Source organism: Naumovozyma dairenensis, chromosome 6, assembly GCF_000227115.2.
Source record: "Naumovozyma dairenensis CBS 421 chromosome 6, complete genome".
Taxonomy (NCBI): domain Eukaryota; kingdom Fungi; phylum Ascomycota; class Saccharomycetes; order Saccharomycetales; family Saccharomycetaceae; genus Naumovozyma; species Naumovozyma dairenensis.
In genome coordinates this window covers 134785-156082 of record NC_016484.1, presented here as the reverse complement: position 1 = coordinate 156082, position 21298 = coordinate 134785, and the positions used below count along the sequence as shown (strand labels likewise).

At 34.9% G+C, this 21298-nt stretch overlaps 7 protein-coding genes across 7 annotated transcripts; all 7 read left to right on the top strand.

The window, feature by feature from the left end:
- Nucleotides 1–834: 834 nt before the first annotated feature.
- On the top strand, nt 835–1620 carry NDAI0F00640 (C2HC-type zinc finger protein; the record flags this gene model as incomplete). Its single annotated transcript, XM_003670578.1, has 1 exon — nt 835–1620. The coding sequence occupies one exon, from the start codon at nt 835–837 to the stop codon at nt 1618–1620; it is 786 nt and encodes a 261-aa protein (XP_003670626.1).
- A 109-nt stretch (nt 1621–1729) lies between these two features.
- NDAI0F00630 (uncharacterized protein) lies at nt 1730–5131 on the top strand (the record flags this gene model as incomplete). The annotated part of the gene is made up of 1 exon (XM_003670577.1): nt 1730–5131. The coding sequence occupies one exon, from the start codon at nt 1730–1732 to the stop codon at nt 5129–5131; it is 3402 nt and encodes a 1133-aa protein (XP_003670625.1).
- Nucleotides 5132–8818: 3687 nt separating this feature from the next.
- Nucleotides 8819–11824, top strand: ASE1 (Ase1p; the record flags this gene model as incomplete). The annotated part of the gene is made up of 1 exon (XM_003670576.1): nt 8819–11824. The coding sequence occupies one exon, from the start codon at nt 8819–8821 to the stop codon at nt 11822–11824; it is 3006 nt and encodes a 1001-aa protein (XP_003670624.1).
- Nucleotides 11825–12657: 833 nt separating this feature from the next.
- On the top strand, nt 12658–14751 carry NDAI0F00610 (uncharacterized protein; the record flags this gene model as incomplete). The annotated part of the gene is made up of 1 exon (XM_003670575.1): nt 12658–14751. One exon carries the CDS (start codon nt 12658–12660, stop codon nt 14749–14751), a length of 2094 nt encoding a protein of 697 aa, XP_003670623.1.
- Nucleotides 14752–15805: 1054 nt separating this feature from the next.
- On the top strand, nt 15806–16270 carry TMC1 (Tmc1p; the record flags this gene model as incomplete). Its single annotated transcript, XM_003670574.1, has 1 exon — nt 15806–16270. The coding sequence occupies one exon, from the start codon at nt 15806–15808 to the stop codon at nt 16268–16270; it is 465 nt and encodes a 154-aa protein (XP_003670622.1).
- Nucleotides 16271–16887: 617 nt separating this feature from the next.
- ETT1 (Ett1p) lies at nt 16888–18195 on the top strand (the record flags this gene model as incomplete). Its single annotated transcript, XM_003670573.1, has 1 exon — nt 16888–18195. The coding sequence occupies one exon, from the start codon at nt 16888–16890 to the stop codon at nt 18193–18195; it is 1308 nt and encodes a 435-aa protein (XP_003670621.1).
- A 939-nt stretch (nt 18196–19134) lies between these two features.
- RSB1 (phospholipid-translocating ATPase RSB1) lies at nt 19135–20283 on the top strand (the record flags this gene model as incomplete). Its single annotated transcript, XM_003670572.1, has 1 exon — nt 19135–20283. The coding sequence occupies one exon, from the start codon at nt 19135–19137 to the stop codon at nt 20281–20283; it is 1149 nt and encodes a 382-aa protein (XP_003670620.1).
- Between the last annotated feature and the right edge of the window lie 1015 nt (nt 20284–21298).

The following is a 21298-nucleotide window of genomic DNA, read 5'->3' as shown; positions in this document are numbered from 1 at the left end:
ATTGCAGCCACGTCTACGGTTTCGGCCGGCCATGCGTACAAGAGTTATGTATTGGGTCGGTTAAGTTGTATGGTTTTGCTGAGTGTTTACTCAGGCGTTCTGGATTAGTCTCTCCTAATCAAACCTACAAGTATTTAGAGTGTCCTGCGGAGCACCTAGTCGAAAGGACTTTGAGAGCGGTGTTCATGATTACGAATATTGTTTTATGCATGCATGACTTCAACGAGATACTATATGAACTTCTAGAATTTATTTGACTTACTAAGTTATTACTTTATTAACATTATCCTAAGCCACAATTGTGTGAACAACTAGTTGTGTGCCTGTGGGAAGAAAGATACTACTAACCTTTAATTTATTTTATTTTACTTTATTTTATTTCTATTTTTACCAATCCAGTGAATTACCGTGGAACAGAGAAGTTTAAAGTTTATTGAGGTCTGACATGAAACAAATCTAAAACGACACGTATTATCCAAATTACCTATTACAGCTTTGTTAGAGAAAAGTAATGGCTAGTAAGAAAGGTTATTGACAAGAGAAAAAGTATTCTGGAAAGATTATAAAAGGACTGAAAGTTGAACTAGAATTAGAGGTATTTTAGTTAGTTATTTATATCTCTTTATTAGTTATTATTTATACTATATATGAAGAGAGCAACCCGAATCATCTATTCGCTAGAATCCTAAATTCTACTCTCTGCCTTTAAGAAGTTTAGATTTTGATCTATTATCGAACCCATATTTTACAATTGGTAGCTGTCGCAGTTCGATTCACATCAGGAAGAGCCCTATTACAAGTCGTATCATAAACTATATCACAATTTACATTACAATGAATCAAACTATCGAATCTACTTCTCAAAACAACGAGAAACAAAGCAACATGGTCAACTTCTTAAAGATTGTCAAGACATTTAAAGGCGAACCAGATGAATATTTCACTTGGAAAGCTGCTATGCAAGGTAACAAGGAATTGTTTGAAGTCTCAGACAGACAATTTATGGCTGGTCTTTACAACTATTTCGAAGGTAACGCAGCTAACTGGTTGAAGAACACAAGTTTCAACTCTTACGAAGAATTTTGGATTACGTTAGACACCAAGTACCAATCTGACAAGAACAATGAGATCGCTACTAATTTCCGTTTATTGATGTCGCCACCAAAGAACATTAGAACATACAGAGAATATGTTAATCACTTCGAAAATAGATTAGCATTCCTCCCAGCCGATTTCAAGGACTCATCATGGAAATTAGCTTGCTTCTTATTCCCGTTACAATTAGGATTACAAGATGCAATCCGTTCCCAGAACCCTCAAAATGTCCAAGAAGCCATCGTCATCGGAGAAAATAGATCCATTATGTTCAAGGATTCTATCTTAGACCCAAGATTCTGTGGCCTAGTCAGTGATGTCCATGGGGACAATACCAAAGGCAATCACCAGTTCAATCAATCAGCAATTGTTTGTTTCAATTGTGGTCGTTCAGGACATAAATCTAACGAATGCCGTAACTCACACGGTAGACAACCTGGAAGACATCGCTATAATCAAAAATCTTTTAGGAAGTCCGGATCCAACACTATCCCTATTAGTGACTTGAGTTCAAAAATTAAGTAGGTCACCTGTAGTATATATTAATAAATTACACGTTTTACCACAAGGTGACCATTCTTCTTCTTCATCTATAGAAAACATTACACTCATTAATGAACTGCAAAATTCCATCATGTCCCATGAACATCAAGCACTCATCAACGAACTACCACACGTGACTACTAAACTCGCCAACAAACAGAAAATACAAGCCCTACTAGACACAGGTGCAAGCTCCAATATCATCGACCCTACATGGGCAAACAGACTCAATCTAACCACTAGGAAACTTACAAAACCAATACATTGTAAAACTGGAGATGGCACTATGTCAGAAATTACTCATGCTTGCAAAGTTAAATTTATTATTGATGGTGAACCTTTCACCCTTTCGGCTCTTATCGCACCATTTACACTAACATCCGCTATTATTTTAGGAATGCCATTCATCAACAATCATCCCAACATACTACGCTCAGCATTAAAGACAATGGTACAACCATCAGAATTAGTACCATGGAGAACCATTAGAAACGATATTACGAACAAGAATAATGAAGTGACTATTTATGTTAGGATATCCACCAGCGATTCGAGTACAGAACCACCATCAGAAATTACAAAAGAGTTCGGGGATATCTTAGTTGAAAAGATTCCAGCTCACGACGAACATACCAAGACAATTCACCATCAAATCACACTCAAAGAGGGTGCTACACCAGTATTTCAACGCGCATACAGGATGGCTGAAGAAGAACGCAAAGCTTTAGAAGACGAATTAAAAGACTTAATGAAAGACAACAAGACTAGCCCTAGCGACTCACCTTTTGCAGCACCTGTTATATACGTTAAGAAGAAAGACGGATCAAGAAGACTTTGCGTCGATTATAGAAGATTAAATGAAATTACTGTAAAAGCCAAGTACCCTATACCATTAATTGACGATTTGTTTGACCAACTTAGAGGTGCCACCATTTTCAGTAAATTAGATTTAGTTAGTGGTTACCATCAAGTACCCATTGCTGAAGAAGACCGTTACAAGACCGCGTTTATTACACAAAGAGGACAATATCAATGGAACGTCATGCCCTTCGGTTTGACAAATGCCCCCGCTACGTTCCAGAGATTAATGAATCATGTGCTAAGAGACTATATCGGAGAATTCTGTATTGTATACCTAGATGACATCTTAAATTATTCGAAGACTAACGAAGAACATATTAAACATATTAGAAAAATCATGGAAGCTTTAAGAGCACATCACTTATTTGCCAAAAAGTCAAAATGTTCATTTTTCTTACACCAAGTCGGATTTTTAGGTCATGTTATCAATGCTACAGGTATTCATTCAGACCCAGAAAAGATAGAATGCATTAAGAATTGGATTGCTCCAAAAGATAACAAGAGTTGTCAGAGGTTCCTAGGATTGATTGGTTACTACAGACGTTTCATTAAGGATTTTTCTACTATTGCTAAGCCATTGAGAGAATATGCAAACGATAAATCGAAGAAAATTAAATGGCATGAACAACAAGAGTTTGCGTTTGAGAAATTGAAAAGAGCATTATTAGAGGCACCTGTGTTGAAACCTTTTGATAACAATTTAGACGTTGTAGTTACAACGGATGCTAGTGACACTGCTATTGGTGGTACGTTAGAATTATACAAAGATGGTAAGTTTTACGGAGTTGTTGCTTATATGAGCAAGGCACTGCATGGGCACGAATTGAATTGGCCTATACGTGAGAAAGAGTTCTTTGCTATTGTTTGCTGCTTAGAGAAATGGAGACATTATTTGCTCGGTAAGAAGTTCAAGTTATATACTGACCATCAATCATTAAAGTATGTACTTACTGAGAGAAGCTTCAAATTAAGATTGGCAAGATGGTGGGACGACCTTGCAGATTACAACTTCAAAATTATTCACATTAAAGGCAAAAACAATCATGTTGACGCCCTATCAAGACTAAATGCAATCGATACTGAGTCCACTGAAAGGACCATATCCAGAATCTCATTGGACCCTCAACACCTCACTACGTTACGAAAAGAATATCAGAAGGACCCAGAACTGTCAGTTATCTACTCTAACCTCCAGAAAGCTACACCATTACCACAGAAGTTAGTCACCATCATTAAGCATTACTCCATAAAAGACGGTTTACTTTATTATTCCGCTAAGATACCATTTGATTCAAGGTTGGTTATACCCAAAGGTACTATTCGTCAAACATTGATGCACCTACATCATGATTCATTGCTCGCTGGTCATCCTGGTTCATTCAGAACTTACCAAAATTTGGTACACGATTACTATTGGCCTAACATGGTAAGTATCATTGAACAATACACCAAGACTTGTCCACAATGTCAACGTACAAAACATGCACGGGTACTCCCTTCTGGTATTTTCCAACCACTTGCTGTTCCATACCGCCCCTGGTCTTCAATAGGTATTGATTTTGTTTCTGGTATGAAAGAGGTCCACAAATTCAACTCGGTCCTAGTGGTTATCGACCGTTTGACTAAAATGGCACGGTTTATTCCAACGAAAAAGACGCTCGACGCTAGTGATTGTGCTGACCTGTTAATCAACCATATTATCTGCCATCATGGTGTTCCAGACGAAATTGTATCCGATAGAGATAAGCTGTTCACTGGTAAAATTTGGGACCGTCTCAGGCAACGACTACGAATCCACCTCAAATTTACCACATCATACAACCCAGCTTCCAACGGTCAAACTGAACGAACTAATGACACCATGAGAAAGATCATAGCAAGCTATACCAACCAACACGCCACTGATTGGCCAATGTACTGTTCTGTCGCTGCTTTTGCTTACAACAACACCTACCAGAGTAGCATCAAAACTACTCCCTTCTTCGCTAACTATGGTTTCCATCCAAGGTTGCCTGGTTTCACCAACCCCATACTCGATCACTCGCAGAACAATGAAGAGCAGCAAACACCTGGTACCTTACAATCCAACTTAGACTATCACCTTCAAGCACTTCAAAATATCATGGTATCGATACAAACCAACATGGCCGATGCTCAAGATCATCAATCTATCCACTTTAACAAGCGTCATCGTGTTACAAACTTCAAGGTTGGCGACTCAGTACTGGTTCATAAGGATGCTTATAACAACAAACCTTACACCAAATTCCATCATTTGTGGTATGGCCCCTTCAAAATTATAGAAAAGATGGGTGACCAAACCTACAGACTCAATTCCCAACTTGGTAATCGTCGTACAAATACTTTTCATGTTCGAAGACTCAAGTTATATCACCAACGCCAGCACAATTCCAATAATGTCCCACCTACTGAGTATAAAAACAAGTTACACCTAATTGAGCGTGTTGTTCGTACATTCCGCAATAGTACGTGTGAAGTCCAATGGTCAAATGCCGAAACATGGGATACTAGCATCCTTCCACTCCACATCATTTTCAACTCTGAATACCGTCATCTACTCGATCCATATTATGATCCAGTTACCAAAGAACTTACCGTTACATCCTCTTAAGCTGGGGACCAGCTTCTACAAAACGGGGGAAAGTGTAAGATATCCAATCGAGATAACGAAGCATTGGCGTCATGCCAAAGTGTCACAAAGAAGTATGTTTATTTTATTATTGTTTGAGTAATTACTGTCACGAAATTATGTGTCGTTATCAGTTAAGTAAGTCAAGAATTATTATTATGAAGTTTACCAGGTTCGAAGTAATGACCCGAACTATGTTATGCACCATACATGTTTGTAGCTGTATAACGTTTATTGAATTATAATTGAATATCGTTTGTTGAATTGAGTCGAATGCCATGCAAGTGTTATCTTATTATTATTAAGATTGTTTTTGATTGCAGCCACGTCTACGGTTTCGGCCGGCCATGCGTACAAGAGTTATGTATTGGGTCGGTTAAGTTGTATGGTCTTGCTGAGTGTTTACTCAGGCGTTCTGGATTAGTCTCTCCTAATCAAACCTACAAGTATTTAGAGTGTCCTGCGGAGCACCTAGTCGAAAGGACTTTGAGAGCGGTGTTCATGATTACGAATATTGTTTTATGCATGCATGACTTCAACGAGATACTATATGAACTTCTAGAATTTATTTGACTTACTAAGTTATTACTTTATTAACATTATCCTAAGCCACAATTATGTTGAAGAACTAGTTGTGTGCCTGTGGAAAGAAGATCCTACTAACTTTATTTTATTTTACTTTATTTTATTTCTATTTTTACCAATCCAGTGAATTACCGTGGAACAGAGAAGTTTAAAGTTTATTGAGGTCTGACATGAAACAAATCTAAAACGACACGTATTATCCAAATTACCTATTACAGCTTTGTTAGAGAAAAGTAATGGCTAGTAAGAAAGGTTATTGACAAGAGAAAAAGTATTTTGGAAAGATTATAAAAGGACTGAAAGTTGAACTAGAATTAGAGGATTTTAGTTAGTTATTTATATCTCTTTATTAGTTATTATTTATACTATATATGAAGAGAGCAACCCGAATCATCTATTCGCTAGAATCCTAAATTCTACTCTCTGCCTTTAAGAAGTTTAGATTTTGATCTATTATCGAACCCATATTTTACATTCCACACGGCTGATTGAGCTGATGTCTTTCAGAGGAGAATTTCTCTTGACTTTTACTTTTAGATGTACTTCAAAGATTTTATTTGGCTTGGTCCAATATACATATATATATATATAATCGAATATAAATCAGTGATAATCTAATGCATAAGTGTTATCTTTGTCAATCCTATTACAGTTTGTTAAGCTCATTACTCATATCACTTTGTTAAACTAACTATACCAATCAACTTCTCAACTCCTATTAACGCAAGGTGGCAACTGAAGAAAATTATTTAAAAGGCACTTTAACTTAAAGTGCTCAACAAATGTCTGTTATGCAAGAAGCTATTACTTCTCTTTCCAATGAAGTGACCAAATTGAAAAAAGATAACGTGGTAGCACTACACACTTCAGAAGAAGCAGCTAGTGAAAGAATGCTGGAATTAATACTCAACAATAATTGAGCATCGCTGCATCTGCATTCACTGATTATGTCGATCAGCTCCAAAAATTTAAACTTGAACAAGTCCAATTCGGTGAAAACGCTAAAAACGAAATATTGCTATTGAAAGATAACAATTCTTAGGGTAGAAAAGGGGCTTTAACAGCTATTAACTCGAAGTTGACGAAATCGAGAAATCTGTCCCAGATTTGATTATCAAACGTGGTGATGCGAGATTATTAGCTTGTATCAAAAACTTCTCAGAAGTAAATGTCGGTACGGTCAACTCAGATATGTTGATTACAACAGGTCCTGCTATCGATGTCACTCTTCAATTGTTGAAAATACAATCAATTTTACTTTTCAAACAAGTGGCGTTGAAAGATTGGGGTTTTTCCTTAACAATTGTTGTTTTGGAATTGCTACTAGAGCACCTAAAGACGAACGTGGTCGTCTGATGATCTGGACTAATTGTGTCACTTCCTTATGCAGACATGTCGAGTTTTACAAAATCAACTCCTCCAAGTCTGAGAAACTCAAGAACTCGAAATATGTTCGAGGTACATCATTATACTCCTACTTATTATCCACCAGTCACGACTCCATGGACATCAAAGGTATATCAGCCTTTCCTGTTGCTCATGCGCTCTCCAATGAGACATTGAAACCATTGAATATTGTTTAGTTAAACCCATATATCCACACAAATATCGATGCTTTAATTCAGTATTTGAATGAAAACGTGAATAGGGAATTTTCGCCAAAACCTATTGGTACATCCAGCGTTCCTGTTTTTCAACTAGAGAAGAATAATTACACACGTATCGCTATTTCTGTTCCAATTGGTTGTGTTCCTATTTGGAATAAGAAACATCCTGCTGATAAAACTGGCTACAGTGCTAAGTGCGAATGCTCTACTTGTTCAGATCAGAAACGTAACTATCAATCGCGTAAAGACGAAAAGAAAACATCCTTTCGTGTGAACCAATTGGGAATTGAATTTGATTGAGAGAGTTCAAACTAGATGTATTCCAAGATTCAATCACTTGAGAAGAGATAATATATGGAAATATCTCCCAGGTGCCAAGAACTTCGTAGCAGATTACCTACGCAGGTACAGGCTTCATGCAAAACCATATTTGCATCTCTCCAATTGGGAAGAGAATGTAACTTACATTCAACTTAATTATCTTAACTCCACGAAAATAATAACTCTGGTAACGACGAAGATAATAAAGTCATCATTGAAAACCGAAATAATTTCACATTGACAGATATTCTTGAAATTCATCGCATTTTAATGGAATGTGACAATATTTGCTGGAGACTTCCACAATTTCATTTATATTGATGATCTCTTTTATTTTGATAATGGATAAAAATAAAACAACTTTCCCATGTCATTATTGATGCAGAATATATGGAACATGCTAAGCTTCTCGGTTCGAGATTTCATGCCACTATTAGAGTATTAACCCAATTGATGCTTAGAAGTAAACTTTGGAATCCAAATGCTAGACTACTTTTCACAGATACAGTCCATAACTGTCCGATATGGGAGGTCTAGCAAACATTTAGAGATGTTCAAAAGATAATGGAAACAAAGAAGCTGGGATATTCGTATTGTTTTTGGGAGTTACCAACGTGACGCTATATGATAAAAATAACGTTCCGAAAGATAACACTTGTACATTAGAGTATCATTGATTAGTACAGATTATTTCTACATTTGAACATAAAAAATAGATAGAGCTTTTGTTATAATAAAATATTACCTTTTGCTTTTAAACACTTCAAATGGTTATTTGCCGATTGTCCTTGGCATTGTTTTTGGTAAAGCCCTCTGTGAAGGTGTCTGGGTGTATAAGCAACTTTGGGTTGTTTTTTGTTGTTTACACAATGAACCTAAAAGGGTAAAGTATAAACATATATTCTGTATTATTGTCGTGAACTTCAACTATTTTTTTTGAAGAACCATCTCTCTTCAATTGAGTATACTCAGTTTAATTAATAATATTAAGTTTACTAATTAACGGTGCAATCCATTGTTAGGGGTCTGCTATTGAATATATACAATATAACATTATAAACATCAATTTACCTACCTACCTACCTACCTACCTACATAAAGTTTTATCAAAGAGTCTGTGGTATATATACGTACCCTACTGAATGATATCAAATAAATGTCCTCTCCACCAACCCAATCGAGCTATATCAATGGGGAAACCCCGAAGGATTCAACAGCTTCTATAGGGCCCCATTTTGAAAACAATAGTAACAGTGATACGATGAACTCTAAATCGTCAATGGCACATTCAGATATGACTTCTGTAACTACCCCTTCCAAAATTGAAAATAAAATTGTCACAATAAGTCGAAACCTATCAATGAGCCCTTCAAAAGAATATATGACATTAACACCAGTTAGACTAAAAGAATTAGACTCTCCATTGAAAGGTTTATCATTAACAGATAACCTTACGAGGACTGTTACGACGACCGATGCATGCTCTAGAAATGAAGTTGAAAAAAACAGTGGAGTTATTCTTTTGCAAGAAAACAATGGAATTTATGTGGAAAAGTTTAATTTGATAGGAAGACAATTACAAACTTTATTAGAGAACTTGAATGTTGTTTATCAAAAGATTGGTTATTCAAATTCAGAAATCATCTCAAAGGAAAAATTAATATTCAATGCTTTATCAGAATCAATAACAACATTTTATATTCAAGCTGAAAAGGAAATGGAAAATTTAAATTATACTAATGATAAACAACAACAAATGTTAAATAAAATATTGGAAATTTTACAGGACTCAAGTGGAATCAATACAATCCCAGATTTATATATTAGAAATGCCATTTTGATACAACAAAGTAAGACTGTCCCATTATCTCCCAAGAAACCATTATCATTATTGAAGATGCAAAATTCATTACAAAAGGCAAGAAATTATGTTTTTAAAGATTATATTCCTAAGATTGTAGATTTTTTACAGTATACTTTAAGATTGAAACGTTACATTGAAACGATTCAACAACATCCCATTCATGACAAAAATAATAATAATAATAATAATAATAATAATAGTGAAATAGAATTATCACTGATACCCTCTGTGAGCCAATTGAATGAATTGCTTGCGAAAATTGAATCATCGGCAAACGACTATGAAATAATATCACGAATAATTCAAGAGAATGATAAGATTTTTTTGAAAAATGATTATTTTAAAGCCGTTTCACCAACAGTAGTTGATAAGATTAAACAATTAATAAACTTGTATGAAAATGAATATAATTCGAGGCTTACTAAAATTATACAGAGATGTCATCATATTTATAAACTTAATAACGATTTATGTCAAGATATGAATGAACAGGTGACCAAATTGACATCGTCGTACATGAACATTAATGCGGGAAATAATGACAAAAAACAAAACAATTTATTACTGGTAAATAATAATGTCATAGAGGAATTGGAAGTGATTTTTAATAGTTACCAAAAAACATACGAGAAAAGAACAAGGCAAAAGAACCGATTATTGAAGGATTGCCAGTGTCTCTGGACCAAGTTAAAGATATCACCTGTGTACATCGAAAAGTTTAAAAAGGAAAATTCCAATATATCAGAAACAACTATATTAAATATCGAAAATGAATTAAACAATTTAGAGTTAAAAAAGCAAAAAATTATTAAAAAGTTGATCCAAGATTCATTACAGAGAATAAAAGATTTATCTGAAACGTTACAAATATCTTCAGAATACATATTAGAATTTTCCAATAATATCAATTCTTTGATTATTAATTCCCAATCTTTAAAAGATGATGAGATTATACTAGCAATGTGTGAAGATGAGATTAAGGATTTAGAAGAGAAATTAGAAATATATACACCAGTGTTAAATCTAATAAAGGATTTCCAATCGTTACAACAAGATAAACTATTCTTAGAAGATAGTTCCAAAGATTCTTCAAGACTATTATCAAGAAACTCTCACAAGATTTTATTAAATGAAGAAAAGACAAGGAAAAGAGTTACAAGGCATTTCCCACGTGTTATTAAAGAATTGAAAATAAAGCTTGAACAAGCTCAACAAATATTTGATAAACCGTTTATAATCAATGGGGAACCTTTAACAGATGTAATTGGAAGAGAGGAGAAGGAATTACTTAATAGGTATCCAAGAAGTAGGACAAGCATTACGAGTTCCCTAACCCATGCTACTGAGAATAAACTTCGAAATACTAAAACATCACCATATAGGATACAAAAGAGACATACCTCTGATCAAGGAGGCACTATAACCATTCCACCTAATGCAGCTATCAAGAAACATAATAGTTCAATGAATAAGACACCAACGAGAGGAAACATGGTAAGTCAGGCTTATCGTAGCACTAGTGATGGTGTAATATTATCTACTTCCAAAAGGCATTTACAAGGTACAGTATCATCATCAAGTCCAAATAGGAAAAAAATAACAAAATTATTACCACCTACTGTAATACCGAAAAGAAATGAAATAGATGCTTCATCTCATGGTAGAAATATGAGCCAAGGAACGAAAAATCAACAGTTACAAGCGGAAGCATCTTCGATGGTATCTCCTTTATTATACTATAAATCATCAGCGACCCGTACGACTATGCCGACAGCATCTATACCAATCCGTCCTACAAGATTATTTCCTATATCATTGAATCAAAGATCACAACAACAGCAGCAACAACCACAACAACCACAACCACAAACGCATATTCCTGTACTAAGAAAGACCAAATCCAATTTAATAATAAATGAAGAGAAACCAAAGGAGTTAATGCTTATGGTTGAAGGATCCAATAAAGAAAATTCTATGGTATTTGAAGAAATAAATGGTGACACTAAACTCATTACTAATAGTAATAGTAACAATAACAATACACAATATCCTTCTGAATTAAGTAGTCCCTTTAAAGAAAGAGAGCATAGTGTTTATAAATTATCGATGTCACCAGATGGGAGATTCAAGTTAAATATTCAACAACGAGATTTAGAAAATCCATTTGAAGACACTAGTATCTTAGATGATGAGGATAGTGAGATAGATAAACATTATCTTGATTGGAAAAGTGAACAAATGATTAAATTGGATGAACTGAAGCAAGGACAACAGCAAGAACGAATGCTTCCTCAATGAAAAGACGAGCCAATTACGCAAAAGAAAAAAAATACAACTTGATACCCCCCTCTGCATCTCTTCTACACGATATATATAGCATCCTAACAGTAAAAAGTCATTCTTAATCGTAATAGCATCTATTATTTTATTATCAGTCTACATATGGAAAAAAGGCAAGTGTTCGGTATGCCTCCATAAACTGAGCCAGTCATGTGACCATGTATTTCCTTTAAATCCTCTTTAACACCGCACCTCGGCAGCGTTTTGCGTGGTAAACAAAGAAAAATTTTCATTGCGTCTCTCTCTCTCTCTCTCTCTCTTTCGAAAGAAAATCAATTCAGACGGAAGAGAAGAGAAGAGAAGAAAATAGTTGTTGTCCGTTTTGCTCGTTTTTGCTTTGTTCTGTTTCTGTTTCTGTTTCTGTTTCTGTTTCTGTTCACTTCGAGAGTTTCGGGATCTGGAATGGGCAAAATACTGTGGAGTACGTTACGTGGGTACCAGGGTAGGTTAGTAGTTAAGTGCTAAATAAATAGTATATAGCAAGATGTGGTGGATGTTAGACAGAATTCTTACTTGCTTTCATTTGATGGTTGTCCACTTACTACTTTTCAAAAAACTGTCCTCTTGATTACTCCTTATTGAGAACTTCTACTACTACGCTGCTTCTGTTAAGCTCTGAGTGGAGGTATACATAAATTATAGCCCTTTGTTTTGGATTCAGTTACTTTTCGTGACGATATCTACCTTAATATACAGTACCTATCCCAAGTTGAACAGCTGGTACAAAACGAAAATAATTATCCTGGTTATATCGTTTACATTAGTAAACACTACTACTACTAATAATAATAATGACCCAGCCAATAGATGATAAGGAAAAGGAACTGGTCTCAATAATAGCAAGGTCCGACAGTAACGTCAGCAACAGCAATATTAATATTAGTACCAATACCAATATTATGGGGCCACCACCAACTTCTTCTGTTGCCGTTAGAAGTACCGTTCAAAATGATTTGGTGCCTACCAGTACTAACAACAACAATACAATACCGACTCAAGGAGGCAATACTCAAAGATTGGCAAGTAATGGTAGTGTAATAAGTCCAACGTTATGTTCTCAAACTACTAAATCAATCATGAACGTTAGTGGTACCTCTGGTGCTGTAGTTAATAATACTCCAGAACCTGGTTTGAAAAGAATCCCCACAGTAACTTTCCATGATCCTAAATTTTCGGCATCAGTATCTCTGATATCAAACCAGGTACCAGTGAAACCTGAAACCCAAGATATTAATGAAGTTAATATCGTGGGTCCAGGTGGTAAATTAAGTAAACTTAATACTACTAAGGTAACAAGTCATGAAAATACAATCGATACTCCATTAACTATGTTAACAAGTCCCACATCAATTTTATCTAGTTCAAATACATCAATTGCTACAACAACAACTTCAAATAACAATCTAAAAGATTTAAACAAGCAAAATATAAATATGACGAATAAAGGAACGCTTGAATCGGTAATGGCAGACGCGTTTACCGCCGACCATCCCCATTTCATCGTGGAGGACTCATTACATACCCCAACAGCAATCAGATCAAGATCCAACAGTAATAGTACTAGTCCACCTGCATCAATCATGATGATTCAAACAAATGGTAGTCAAGGGAAATTAGATAGAGAAGCTTCCATAATTTCAAGAGTTAGTGAACCAACTCCATTAGAATCTGTCCTTGAAGAGCCTACAAACCATTTATCTGTTTCTACTTCTACGACGATGATAAAAGAAAACAAACCAACTGAGCCAATGCTTCAGAAAAAAAATCTAGAACAAAATAAGAATATTACTACTACTACCACTACCAATGCTTCTGCGGGTCCTCAATCAGTAGCACCAAATATTCCCAAGAGAGAAACAGGGAAAAACATTGAACCAAGATTACCACAAGATGATGGTAAATTACATATATTATTCGGTGCATGCGGGACGTTATCAGTTTTCAAAATCAAAGGGATGATTAAGAAATTGGAAGAAATTTACGGTAGAGATAAAGTTAGTATTCAAGTTATTTTGACTGAGGATGCTACGAAATTCTTCACGAGGAAATCCGTGAAGAAGAATTGTAACAATAACAATAGCAACGCCAATATTATGAATAATAATGATTGTAATGATATTGCAAGTCCAAATGATATTGTACGAAGAACTGGATCTGAAGCATCGATGATATCAAGGGTAAGTTCCACTAGTGGTTCACTTCCGAGTACACCAATGATACCATTCAAATCCTCGTCGTCACCCACAGCAAAGATTGAGATCCCACCTCATATTCAATTTTGGACAGATCAAGATGAATGGGATGTATGGAGACAAAGAACAGATCCAGTGTTACATATTGAATTACGTCGTTGGGCAGATATTCTTGTTATTGCACCATTGACTGCGAACAGTTTGTCAAAGATTTCATTGGGATTATGTGATAATTTATTGACTAGTGTTATTAGAGCTTGGAATCCAAATTTCCCAATTTTTTTAGCACCTTCAATGGTTAGTAGTACTTTTAATAGTACAATGACTAAGAAACAATTAAACATTATTAATGAAGAAATGCCATGGATAACTGTTTTTAAACCATCTGAGAAAGTTATGGATATTAATGGTGATATTGGTCTTGGTGGGATGATGGATGGTAATGAAATTGTAGACAAGATTGTAATGAAACTTGGTGGATACCCTGAAGATGAAGATGACAATGATGACGATGACGACGATGAAGAAGAAGGAGAGGTAAAGAATATTACGGATACAGAAGCTGACGATGATGACGACGAGGACGAGGACGAGGACGATGATGATGATGATGAAGACGAGGATGAAGATGAAGCGGCACAACAACAAGAAACAAATAGTTATCTAGAAGAAGATAACACTGTAAATATATAGCATCGTGCCCAAATTTATATTTATTAGTCCATGAGAGCAAGATGAAAACCCTTATTTTTTATAGATAGAGTTTCCTTTCCTTTCTTTTTTCGAATCGTTTCATACATAAAAAAAAACTGCATAACTTTATATAGAATAGACCACATTTGCATGAGAAATCGATTTAATCCTATTGAACCCAATGTACAAATATCTTATTTATTATCGTATGTATGTGGCGTGTAATGACAAATCTTAAAGCTATTATTACGTACGTATCCTATTTGTTCACGTCAGATGATATGATATGATGTTACTATCACATCATATCATATCATATCATCCCGGTGGATGGAGAGACATTACTCAAGGGAGGGAGGCATGTCTGTGGTCATCCCACGCCACCCTATTTCCCACCACAACTATAGCCGTTTCTGTTGGTGGGGGAATGTGGGACTAACGGGCGTCATATCACGGTGGCGGGATCCCCCCCCATGTTCAGCAGGGGGGAATGCGGCAAAAATTATTAACAATATTCCCACACCAAACTTCTCCCGTAAAAGGAAGAGAGAGCGCCTGTGTTTTATGAGTAAACCTCACTCGCTCACTTGAGGTGGAAAATCTAAGTTAACCCAACCCAATCCAACTACAGAGGGGGGGGGGGGGGAGGCGTCATATACGTTCGCTACGTATCTTAGGAAAAGAAAAGAAAAGAAAAGAAAAGAAAGGAAAGGAAAGGAATACTTGTATATATATATATGTAGAGAGAGGCAGACATTACATTTATAATTAATGGGTTTTGCCACCGAAGTTTTTCCTTTCTTTGATAACACAGATTATATATTTTTCTCCTTTTCGCTTCTCTTGTCCTTTATCAAGAACGTATTATTACTACTATCTATTCAAGTAACTAAAAACCAGATCTAGGATTTACCTTATACCGACATTAAAAACCCCGTAGATATTCTATATTGATTATTACTGGATTTAAGAAACTATTAACATTATAAATAAAAGGCAAATTCTTCCTTATTATCGCTCAAAACAAAACACAACAAACAAAAACAAAACAAAAATGGAATCTAACTCACAAACTTTACCACTTCCTAAAGCGGCTACTCCAGCTAACAGTCCAAAACTAGAGGGAAATAACAATACCACTACTGAGAGTATAGAAAATAAGAGCAACCATGAAACAGATAGTGAAACTTCTACGTTACCTTCCAGTCTGACGAATACACAAGAACAACCACTACTCACTAAGGAGAAATCACACCGAGTAGAGAAGAACAGAAGCAAGAGTAATAAAACTAAGAAGGGTAAGAAAGGCAAATCGATATGTTATTATGGTGATTGTATAAGTCCCATAGCGAAATTTATTGGAGAATGTAAGTTTTGTGATAGACAGTTTTGTTCAAGACATCGTTTATTAGAGACACATTCTTGTGAAGGTTTGGTATCTTGTAAAGAGGAAATGCATAAGAAAAATGCTGATAAATTGTCTGCTGAAAGAACTAAAAATCAAAAGATTGAAATATAGAGAGAGACACCATTATCAGAATCATAAGAGAAGGAAACACGAAGGTCCATTACTCTACTCAGGACATTGTTAATAATAATAATAATAATAATAATGGCTCCCAATAAATCTCATTCATTCACCCATCCATCCATTCATCCATTTATATAAAAAAGAGAGACTTTTATAGACTACTTTAGATGTTATATATAATAAAATATGGTCTATTTGAATTTTTTCAAAGAAAAAAAATGAACTCGTTATTCTTTAGTGATATCTAACTTTAGACTAAAATGGCTTGTTACTCAGATGTGTCCTACAACAAAGCTATTATGCTAATATACGATTTTAGCAAGCTGAACAAGTTCTTGAAGCTAGAGCTCCCACGCTCATGTAAAATTTTGATCCAATTTCGAACAAGATCCCTCCTTAAAAATTCATCATCATCATACATAACAAAGATTTGTAAGTAAAATTTATCGTAATGCGGCGCGCATCGAGCCAAAAGAAAACTTAAACAATTTCTTAAAACAATAATGAAAAATTTTATAAAGATCTACGTATATACATTATATACAAATATGCCTATTGGCACCTTACCAAGAAAACGATCCAACAAATATAATTGCGATACGAAGATGGCAAAAAGACCACTAGGATTAGGTAAAAAGCAAGCTCAAAAAAAGAAGCAAAAATTTTTAAAGGAAAATACACCTGAAGTTAAATCTACATCAGAATCACCAACTCCAACTTCGGAAACTAAGACACCAAGTAATCAGATCCAAATTGAATTACAAGATTCTGAAGATGCTGATAATGAGATCGTCCAATTGAATGGGTTATGGAAGACTTATTTTGAATCTGATAAGGATGATGAAATGTTATTGAATGGTATCATTCATGAATGTGATAGAATTTTGCGTTTGATTAACAATAATAATAATAATGATAAGAGCGAAGAGGCTACCAAATTAAAGGCATTGGTGAATAAAGATGATAGATATTATGCCATCTTTGCCCTTGCTTTATCTGAATTGACTATCTTCAAAAAAGGAAGTGATGATGATGATGAAATGGATAATGAAGTTAAGCAATTTTTCGATTTGGCTTTACAAAGATGTCAAGATGGATTAGATTGTATACCTAACTCTCAATTATTGAAACTAGTAATGAGTAAGATCTTATTACAGAGGCTACCATTAGAATATATTTCTAAATTAAATGTTAAAAGTAAAGAATCAAAGGGAAAATATTTGAAACTTTATGAACAATTTGGTAAAGCTAAGGAAAACTTCTCTATCTATAAGAATGATTTACCATTAACTTTAGAAGTGTTGAACTCAACAGATGATCTATTAGATATTATTGAAAATTTCGGTCATGAAGACGATATTGAAGAGGGTTTAGATAGTGATGATGATGAAGAATTGGAACCAATTACCTTAGCAAAGGATCATCCATTATATAAGTTTCAAAAGAATCATGAATCTGATTTATCGTGGTTGAAAGAACAATTGATTGCTTTATTCGATATAATGCATGGCAGTGACAAATTGATTCATCCCGTTGCCCGAAAAATTGGTGAATTATATATGAAATTCGCAGATAGTCCACGTTCCCAATATTTAAAACTTCAATATGGTGATGATGAAGACGAACAGAACAGTATAGCTGCTAAAGATAAAGGTGGTCTTGTTTACGCTGCTCAAAGAGAAGCCATTGAATTGGTTGATAATAGCTTGAAGTATTTGAGAAAGGCTCAAGTCAAAGACGATCCTGAAACATGGGTTCAATTAGCAGAAGCATGCATTGAATTTGGTAATTTGTGCGATAATGAATCTATAGAGCAAAAAAAAGCATATCAAGAAGCTGAAGAAATCTTAAAGAAAGCCAATAGAGCTACCAATGGTAAGTATCAAGATATTTTGGATAACTTACTAGATTGAAATGTTTATTAAAACATACGTGTATACATATATACTTTACTAATATAGTAACACATATAATAGCTAAATATTGACATGCGTAGTGTGTTATTCACCTCAATCGAGCTTGGGCGGCTAAATCAGTTCAAGGATTTCGGTAACGATTAGTTCATCTGTACGTAGGTACGCACGTTACCATATTTGTACAGTTAAATGCGTGCTCCTTGGGATGTTGAAAGTCTTCCGTGGGTATTGAAAAGTCTTCCGTGGGAGTTCGCCTACCTGAAATATACAGCTACAAACAATACACCGTACTACGCATATATGTTAGTGCCAGGAAAGCATCTCGTGAAGAAGAAAAGTTCAGGGTGCGTTTTTTTCCCTTCAGATGACCCGATCCCTGGGCGACACACTTTCTCAAAACGGTCAACCCCCAGTGTGACGCCCGAGAAAACACAGCGGCGCGTGAAAAAAAAAGTTGGGAAAAAGAAAGAGAAAAAAGAAACCCCCCCTCCCTTACGTCTCCGTGTCACTGCTACTGCTTAGGGTCCTGCATGGGAGTCTTTGAATATTTCCCTTTTCCCAATTGTGCCGCATACGTAATCTTACCTAATTCCTTAATTTTGACAGAGAAGAGGACGCAGTATCTCTGCGTGCCAAAAGTCAATAAAAAGACGCATAATCATCGGAAAGATGATCGGTTGTTAAGTGGACCCAGATCTGGTATTACTCAATGAAAAGAGAAAAATTTGATTCAAATCTTCGAGTACACATAATTGTGGGAAAACTCTTGGAAAATATAAAACGTACATAACTGTCATCTTCCCCAGGTCTTTCGATTTCTTCAAGTTCCTTATCTTAAATTAACTAAGGTTCAAAACTAAAGAAAACTTTTCTTTTTCTGTACTTATATACACTTTATTTAATTGACCTTCAATACATACCACAACAAGACAAAAAATGTCTGGTCTGTATTCCAACTCAACCGTCCTTATAAAGGACACACTCCCAGCCAATGCCACAACTGTACAAATTCTAGAACATTTACGACATAAAGTTTCCCTGTATAGTGGGATGGTACCCAATGTTGCATTCAACATCTCCATGATAGCAATATGGGGTGTGCTTCTAACTATCCAAGTATTACAACTCTATTATCGCCAATGGTGGTTCTCCATAGCATTTATTTGCACAGGTGTTTTAGAAGTTTTAGGTTATATAGGAAGAACATGGTCGCATTATAATTTACCAGCAATGAATCCATTTCTACTAAATATGGTTTGTTTAACCATTGCGCCTGTCTTCACAATGGGCGGTATATACTATCAATTAGCTAAATTAATTGAAATATATGGACATCGTTTCTCCTTATTACCTTCACCGATGGCATATTCTTTTATTTTCATTGCATCAGATATTATATCCTTGGCCATCCAAGCAGCAGGAGGTGGTACTGCAGGTATGGCAGTGAGAGTCAATAAATCTGCCCAGACAGGTGATAACATTTTCGTCGCTGGTTTAGCAATTCAAGTGGCATCAATGTTTTTCTTTTTATTGTTTTGGTTCCAATTCTTATTCCGTATTTATATTCAAGTCAGATTTGAACATACAAACACTAAAAAGATTACAAAACAATTATTAATGATACGACAATCAGAAATTGATTACCTGTATAGAGAAAAATTCCATGATCTAAGAATTGATCCTGACCGTTGGGTTTTTCGTTACTTCACTTTAGCAATGACTGCAGCTGTCCTTTGTATCTTTACACGTTGTTGTTATCGTCTTGCTGAACTATCTGAAGGTTGGTCCGGATATTTAATTACACATGAATGGTATTTTATCATTTTGGATGCCTTAATGATGACTTTGGCAACAACAATATTTACTATTTTCCATCCAGGATTCGCCTTCAAGGGGAAATATACGTCAATTCCAATTACTACAGGACATGTTGATCCTGAGACTAGATCTGATAACTCCTTTGATGATGATCTGGAAAACAATAAGCTATCAGTTTCTGATATTGAAAAAGAAGTAGTAGAAAGATTTGACAAGAAACCTAAGACATTCTTTAAGAAAATGCTCAAAAATCCATTCAAGAAATAATACCAGTTTACCCTTAATAGGTTACAAAAAAAAAAAACTTAAATGAATAATGAATACCCTTTTTCCGTGATAATAAACAAAAACAGAAAAAGAAAAAAACAAACAATATCAATATATGATAGATACCCTACTGTTACATTTTATCGCATTCATCTACCGTTATTAAAAAAGATATAATAAAGGTTGCATTTTTTACAATTTGTAAGACTATAGACCATATTCCTTTATTTACTTATGTAATATTTAGTTCTTTGTCGATATAATTTTTACCTTTTTTTTCAATGAAATATTATTATTTGTATGTTCTGGGGCGTATGTATGGATTCCCAACTAGGAAATTAAGCTTATTAGCTGCGGTAATGTAGCACTAGAGTCATCAGGTTGCTCTTCTTTTCTATCTGAGAGTTGTCAGTGTGTGCTTGAGTGCCAGTATTGTTGTTCATGTTGTTGATCTTTTACTAATTACTTAAAAGTTATTTAATACTTACCCATTGCAATTTAAGGTAAAATAATAAGATAGAACATTAGAAGGACTCTGCTTCAATACAAAAATACATAAATATATAACGACAAATAGATATAGTGAATCAACCATATACACTATTAAATAACTATAACATGGTCAATACATAAAATATCAACATTAACGACACTTAAGATCATTATGACAACTCTCAGGTAAACGAACAAAGAGACCCCCGTGGCTCTATGCTAAATCAGCACATGGCGCTAATTCCTTGCTTACCTCTGAAGTTAATCAGGCTGAGCGTTCAACTAAGTTAACTTCTAACTCTGATCCTTCTTCTGACTTCTAAAATGGTAATTCAACAGAGAATGAATCTGGAGAAGTCTGGTCTAGAAATTTGTGTTTCCTACCAATCGGGAATCTTACCTGGTTTAAATACTTCATTTCATGCAATGAATCATTTAAACGATGTTACTATGCTATGTATGGATACTGTTCAATTTCAAGCATTATGTTCAGCTTTCTGGAACATACCCCTTACGATGCTAA